Raw genomic sequence first — 7653 nt, 5'->3', positions numbered from 1 at the left:
TGATTGATTTTTTTTTTAAATCTCATTTGACTCTAGAATTTTTACAATTGTATTGACTATGAAAAAACAATGCTAAGGAAACCCAGTCTTGAAGATGAAAGAATAAAGCTCTAATGCAAAAGGAACTGGGAAGCTGCTTGATTCTATCATGTTGACTCTTCCTCAGACAGTTCCTGGGCCTTGTGTAATGCCAGGAACCTGCATAGCACCGAGCTACCCCGACAGTGCTCCGTTTTAATTGGCAGGTACTGTTCCAGTTCCTGCTGAGTAAGAGCCATCATGTTACAAGGGGGAAAAGGCATCGATTAACAGACTTGGAAAGAGGGAGCGGTGGAGCAAAGGACAAATGGATTCATTATGACACACGGACGTAAACTTCCCTAGTTAAGAGCATTTCTTCATAATATGTAAAGGGACTGCATGGTATTTTACATTACATTTCCAGAGGTTTTGACCTCCTAAAGAAAATTTTCTGACTAAAAGGGGTTTTCCTTCACCAATAGTTCCTTCTCTGCAGGATCCTACAGTTAAGAGTTTACCTGTACAGTTACCATGGAAACAAGAACACCACTAGACTCTCTTCCTTGTGGGATACAGTAGCAAGAGTGTGACTGAACTGTCAGAGAACCTGACAAGGAAAAGTTTTACCTGGTAACTAAGAGTTTCCAGGAAAATGGTGACACATTACAGAAATGAAAATAGATGGTTTAATTTACTCCAAAAAGAAAACTCCCTCTTGATTCATGGACTGTCTACATGATTGAAATGTGAAAAGTCATCTCATACATTTTTCTTGATCTACATACAAGTACCTCACGGGGTAAATAAAACTTCCCCGAGGCTGGGTACTTATGGCTCACTCCGATACTCCTAGGTGCTCAGGAGGCTGAGATATGAAAGATTATTGTTTGAAGCCAGCCCAGGCAGGAAAGCCTTTGAGACTTTCACTTGAGCTGTGACTCAAGTGACAGGATGCTAGCCATGAGAAAAAAAAAAAAAAAAGCCCAGGAACAGCACTTAGGCACTGAGTTCAAGCCTCAGTAACATCAAGTGTGCAAACTTACACACACACATAAAACAAACAAAAAAAACTTTCCCATATTGATGAATCACATTAGCAAGGTCCTCAAGTCCTGAAGGAATGAGAAAGCGGAATGCTAGCTAGGGAAGATGGGATAGAAGAGTAAATGATAGCTAGCAAGGAACAGGGTTGAAGACTAATACCATTTCGTCACCATTTATCCCCAAATGGTTCTAGTAAGTTACACTGTTTGCTTTGATCTTTCCTTAAAACCTTCACTAGTGAAATGTCAAGCAATCAAAATAAGCATAAATCAAACCATATCCTCATCCACCCAGCTTGAGATAAAGCCACAGCGCCCCCTAGTGGGCAAGCATCCCTGCTCCAGCCTGCTGGCCCCAGCTATGAAGCCAGGTGTAAGATAAGGCCTGAGATTTCAATTCAACAGTTAGAATCACACTCCACATTTCATTTAACAAATAGCCTACGTTTAAATGAAAATGCATTAAAATACACCATCCTCAAGAAAGTAGAGAAAAACGATTTCAGGGAGAATGAGCACCAATGAAATAGCAAATGACAACTTTGATCATAGTGGAATATAAGCCTCTGATTTTCCAAGTATCTATCTGCACTATCTTTTCTTGCCACATCACAAAGACTTACATGTATCCCTTTATTAAAAAAAAGTAGTTGTACAAATGTTTCAACATGTCAGTGTGTAAGTACAATGATTCCTTCCTCCCTCCTCCTCCTCCTCCTCCTCCTCCTTTCTTCTCCTCTCTCTCTCTCTTTCTCTCTCTCTCTTTCTCTCTCTCTCTCTCTCTCTTTCTCGTTGGTCCAAAGACTTGTATTCAAGGCTTGGGCCCCGTCCATGAGCTTTTCCCTCAAGGCTATCGCTCTACCACTTGAACCACAGCTCCACTTCTGGTTTTCTGGAGATGAGTCTCACAGACTTTCCCGCCCAGACCAGCTCTGAATCATGATCCTCAGATCTCCTCCTCCTAAGCAACTAGGGTTACAGGCATGAGCCACCAGCACATAGCCTTAAAGATATCCTGTTTTAAAAAAAATAGTTGCTCAAAGGTGTTTCACCGTGTTAGCTTATGAATACAATGCATCTTCATCAGTGTTACCTCTTCCATCCTTCTCTACCCCCATCAATTATTTCAGTTAACTGGTTCCATTTTCAGATGTGTCCACTGAATAGTACGGTGTTAGTAACCCACCCTCCTTAGGCTGCCCCCTTTCTCCTTGAGGCATTATAGCATGAACATATGGAATCCTTCTGTGTTTGGTATAAGCATAGATACCATAAAATCTGGTATATATTTTAATTAATGCTTGTGTATTTGTGCATATGGCCTTGTATATGGTTGCATGTATAATTTAGACAGAACTCCCATAGAAGTCTCTCGAGCCTGACTTACTTCATTTAACATAAATTTTACAGGTTCATCCATTTCCATGCAAATGTCACAATATCATTCCTCTTGATTACTTACATTAGTAAAATTCCATTACACATCCATCCCATTTTCCCAATTTAAGTCATCCATTGGAGGACTGGAGGGCATCTGGGTTGTTTCTGCTTGGCTATGGTATGTTGTATGTATATATCAGGCCTGGAGTTTGAACTCAGGGCCTGGGTGCTATCACTAAGCTGTTTTGTTCAAAGACAGCACTGTACTACTTGAGCTATAATCTTGCTTCTGGCTTCTTTTTCTTTTGGTGGTTAATTGGAGATAAGAATCTCACAGACTTCTCTGCCTGGGCTGGCTTTGAACTGTGATCCTCAGATCTCAACCTCTTGAGTAGCTAGGATTACAGGTATGAGCCACTGGTTTTGGCCATCACAGACTCTTTTAAAAGGCATTAACCCCCGTAAGGAAGGAGCAGCACTTTGCCCTAACCACCTTTAAAGGGCTCTACTGTTGGCTTAGTCACACCTGAGAATGTTAGAATACAAACTACAACACTATTAGAAGAGAAAATAACAAAGAATGTAACCACTTGTCCATTTAATTGAATACTTTACACATATTAAAGCATGTTTAAAAAGTAAATAATACTCCGTTTCCTTAGGATGACACAAAAGGAAAGTAATAGAGAAAACAATTATTTGTTTGGCAAACCCAGGTAGATATGAGCCAATATCATTTAGACAATTTTAACTCTTGGGAACCTGTGTGCATAAAAAAAAAATGGCAGTTGGGATTAATACTGTTCTTTCATTCATGTTCCAAAAAGGTTCTTTCTTGGTTTTGTGGCACCATAGCTTAAACAACGTGTCAATATAAACAGAGATTCTCCCATGAATTCCAGATCAATGGATCAATGTGTGTATGTGAGCTAAAACCTGAAAATAAACACATCTGTATATAACATTCTTGGACTAGGTAGCAAATACAACTTGGCAACAATTTTCCAGAAGGCACCGAATTCAGTATTAGTAAAGAGTAGTTTTCTTCATCATTTTCAAAAATTCTTCCTCATTTATTTCTCCATCTCCATCACGATCAGCTTCATCAAGCATTTCCTGTTTAAAAAATATTAAAGTGACTTACAAAATCCATTTTTAATGAATAATGAGACAAATAAATATGGAACTATATACTAAAATCAATTTTTTAAACACAAACTGGTTTGTGGTGGTTCTGGAGCTTGAACTCAGGACCTGGGTGCTGTCTCTTACTTATGGTGCTCAAGACTGGTTCTTGAACACTTAAGTCACTATTCCACTCTGGCTTTTTTTGTGGTTAGAGGTAAGAGGGTCATGAACTTTCTTGCCAGAGTGGCTGCAAACTGGGTTTCTCAGCTCTTGCCTCTTGAGGAGTTAGGTATGAGCTACTGGCATCTGGCTTCAAATCATGTATCTCAAAAATTGGCATCCGAAAGTGGTGCTGTGGCTTAAGGGGTAGGGTGGTAGCCTTGAACTAAAGAGCTCAGGGACAGCACCCAGACCCAGAGTTCAAGCTCCACGACTGACAAAACAAAGAAATTTAGCATCCAACAGATACATTATCATATATAATTATGCATAAATTATAATTACAAATAATAATACCAACAGTTATCCATAAATTCTAATTGGAAGAATGAAGACAACTCACCTGAAGTTCCTCATCTGTTAAATTTTCCCCTAGTTCCTTGGCAACTCTCTTAATATTATTTAGTGATATTCTTCCGGTCTCATCATCATCAAATAATTTGAAAGCCTTCAATATTTCGTCTTTTTCATCTTTCTCACTCTGAAAAAAAAAAACTGCATGGAGCTGGGAGTTTGGCCTAGTAAAGACCCAGGTTCGATTCCTCGGTATCACATACATAGAAAAAAGCTGGAAGTGGTGCTGTGGCTCAAGAGCTCTAGCCTTGAGAAAAGTCCAAGAACAGTGCTCATTCCCTGAGTTCAAGCCCCACTACTGGCAAAAAAAAAAAAAAAAAAAAAAAACCTGCAGTGTTAGCACCAAATTGTCACTAATCTTTAATCTGTCAAACTGCACATATTAAATCCTTGAGTTCTACAGTTGCAATGTGCTAGAATGTGAGTTCTGAATTCATTGTATACTCTTTCCTTTCTGTTCTGTGACTGTTTTTGCTATAGTCTAGGCTGGACTCAACTCCAAATCCTCCGGCCTGAGCCTCCTTCGGTGCTGAGACTACAGGTATGCATCACTGTGCTCAGCTCAGTGCTCAAACTTCAACAGTTATTCTAAAGTGCTCGTACCTGCCCCTCAGGGTACTTAAATGTGGCATGTATAAAATGCAGGAAGGGCACGGGATGGTAGAGAATATGTGCCCTTTTTTCAGGTCTGTTACCAAAAATTCAGGCTGCAGGACTTCTTAGAAGAGTGCCTGGTAAATTGGCTTTTGATGTGTTTGTGAAATATAAGGCTTCTAGAGGCTGGTCTTGTTCTCTCCATCCTTCTGTATAGCCTCATTAAAAGCATCTTCTCTGATCCTCCTGCCTGTGACTCACTCCATCTTAATTTCTATTCCTATCTAAACCTGCCCATTCTTAAATACCTACTTCCAATTCTTCTATGAAAACGCCTATTGCTCCTGTCCCCCCGGAGAGGCTACTGATTGTATTTCTTTGAGAAATAAAATCATGATCATACCATTTTTACACTCATAATGGCAAAAAAATCCTCAAATTTAATAGTGCCAGTTCCTTCGCTGTCAATTTCAGCTATCATATGTTTAATTTCTTCTTTCTTTGGTTCAAATCCCAAGGCCCGCATTGCAATCTGAAATCAGAAGGAAATACATATGGTGTGATCTCATACTGAGCTTTTTACTCAGTTATTTTTTTTTTTAAATTCTTATCCTGGGGCTTGAACTAAGAACCTGGGTGTTGTTTCTGAACTTTTCTTTTGCTCAAGGTTAGAGTCCTATCACTTGAGCCACCGCTCCCACTTCTAGATTTTTGGGTAGTTTATTGGAGAAAGAGTCTTAAGGGACATTCCTGCCCCAGTCTGGCTTTAAACTTCAATCCTCAGATCTCAGCTTCCTGAGTAATTAGTATTACAGGCCTGAGCCACTGCTCCCAGCTTAACTAATTACTACTTTTTTTTTTTTTTTTTTTTTTTTTTTTTGCCAGTCCTGGGCTTGAGCTCAGGGCCTGAGCACTGTCCTTAGACTTTCTCAAGGCTAGAGCTCTACCACTTGACCCTCAGCACCACTTCCAGCTTTTTTCTACGTATGTCCTACCAAGGAATCGAACCCGAGTCTTCGTGCATGCTAGGCAAGCACTTTAACCACTAGGCCAAACTCCCGGCCCCATACTTTTTAAAATAGACTGCGCCACAAACCTACAAAAGTATATTAGTGGGCCTGAGTTTCTATCCTACCATGCCATGGAGTGCCTTGATACACATATATCAATTTAAATGTTGAACAAGACATTGTTTTGTTAATGTATGGCAGATACTTGTACCGAAGACACTTTACATAATCTTTCAGAAGGCAATTAAAGGCTTAAATCCCACAACCCCAGATGGAGGGTATAGTTCAGTGGTAGAACTCAGGCTAGTGGCCAAGAATTTGATTCCCCTCCCCCCTCCCAAATAAAAGTCCTACAGAATATGACATAGCTTTTTAGATATCTTAGAATTAGAAATGGTTTCCAAACCTTTAATTCTTTCACATCTATGGTTCCAGAGCCATCAATATCGAATAAGTCAAAAGCCTCTTTAATTTCTTGCTTTTGAGTTTCATTTAATTCAACTTTTGCCGCTTTTCTCTTCCATTGGCCTAAACTGGCACCACATGCCTGTAACCAACACACAAAGAACCCTATCATGAAAATGGCTGATTCGTGAAATCTAATAAACATTCAAGTATCCTACCTCTTATTATAGAATGACCTCAACCGTTTCTCCCTCTTCCTTCTGTTAATGTTTGCTCATTTAGTTTTGGGTGCCATGGTGGAGAGACTCCATCTCAAACAACAAGTTGGATATGATGGTTTATACCTGGCAACCCAGCTGCAGCAAAGGGAGAAGCAGCGAGATCCAGGTTCAAGGACACTTAGCACAAGTGAAACCCTCTACTGGAGAAGTAACTAGAGCCAAACAGGGACTAGGTGAGGCTCAAGGGGTGGCAAGCACCAGGCTCACGATCTCAAACCCAAACAGGGAGAAAAGCAAAGCGTAATGTCTTAGAATACGGATGGTGTAAAGTTGGCATGCCATTATCCTTGCTTGGCATGTGTTTATAAAGCTCTCCTTCAAGGAGCGTTTGCGTTCGTGTATGCCTGTGTGTTTCATGGCACTTATTTGGTTGGGGGAGATGCCTGATCGGAGCACAGGAGCCTCAATCTCTCACTCTGCGGTGGAACTTCGGGATAAAGGCATGGATTGGGCCAATGCTCAGAATGAACCAGACATGGAAGGTGGAGGTCAACTTTCTGCTATTTTTTCCAGCAAGCCCGCCGGTGGCTCTTCAGCTTCTTCCGCAGACTGCAGCTGTGGGTCAGGAGGCAGCAGCCGGGATGGGGGTGGGGGGGAAAGGGGGAGGCGGAGGGGACGAGAGTGGGGGGGGGGGTAGCTGTGGTCTTTTCATCCCAGAGATCCGGGCCCACCAGCTCTGGAGCGTTCGCTTGCTTTCTGCTGGGGCTTGAACTCAGGGCCTGGGCACTGTCCCTGCGCTTTGGTACACGGGGATGGCGCTCTACCACTTGAGCCACAGCGCCACTTCCGGATTTTTGCTAGTTAGCGATAAGAGTCTTGCAGATTTTCCTGCCCGGGCTGGCTTTGAACCGCAATCTTCAGATCTCGGCCTCCTGGGTAGCTAGGATCACCGGCGTGAGCCACCGGGTCAGGGGTATATGACTCTCAATTCTATTCCACTCCGGTTAACGGATGAGCGGGGGAAAATGGAGACCCACTCTGTCTTCATCCGAAACAACGCTCCAGGAATCCTAAGACGGTTTAATTAACTAAACACGCCCCACTCTAGGTCTGGGATCACCTAGGCCACAGCCGAGCCCCGCGCCCGGCGCCCACTCACCATGTTCCCCACCAGTGCGCAGGGCTCGAGTCCTCCCCGCCCACCGCGCCAGCAACCGTGAGGTCCACTGCTCGCCGCCGGTTGCTAAGGCCGCTTCTCTGCCGCTAGAGACGCGGCTC

At 42.3% G+C, this 7653-nt stretch overlaps 1 protein-coding gene across 1 annotated transcript; it reads right to left on the bottom strand.

Annotated features, from left to right (window-relative positions):
- Positions 1–3027: 3027 nt before the first annotated feature.
- LOC150047210 (centrin-4) lies at positions 3028–7640 on the bottom strand. The gene is made up of 5 exons (XM_090356621.1): positions 7535–7640; positions 6156–6296; positions 5143–5271; positions 4135–4272; positions 3028–3560 (listed from the first exon to the last, which is right to left on the bottom strand). The coding sequence occupies exons 1-5, from the start codon at positions 7535–7537 to the stop codon at positions 3471–3473; spliced, it is 501 nt and encodes a 166-aa protein (XP_090212747.1). The 5' UTR covers positions 7538–7640; the 3' UTR covers positions 3028–3470.
- Between the last annotated feature and the right edge of the window lie 13 nt (positions 7641–7653).

Source organism: Megascapheus bottae, chromosome 23, assembly GCF_031878675.1.
Source record: "Megascapheus bottae isolate mThoBot1 chromosome 23, mThoBot2.hap1, whole genome shotgun sequence".
In the NCBI taxonomy this organism is placed as follows: Eukaryota; Metazoa; Chordata; class Mammalia; order Rodentia; family Geomyidae; genus Megascapheus; species Megascapheus bottae.
This window is presented reverse-complemented; position numbering and strand designations above follow the sequence as displayed.

What these genes read in the sequence shown, in the direction of transcription:
- LOC150047210 (XM_090356621.1), bottom strand. An exon ending in TAGATGTGAAAGAATTAAAG is followed by an intron (nt 5,272 to 6,155) that starts GTTTGGAAACCA and finishes TTCTGATTTCAG; the next exon opens with ATTGCAATGCGGGCCTTGGG. An exon ending in TAACAGATGAGGAACTTCAG is followed by an intron (nt 3,561 to 4,134) that starts GTGAGTTGTCTT and finishes TTTTTTAAACAG; the next exon opens with GAAATGCTTGATGAAGCTGA.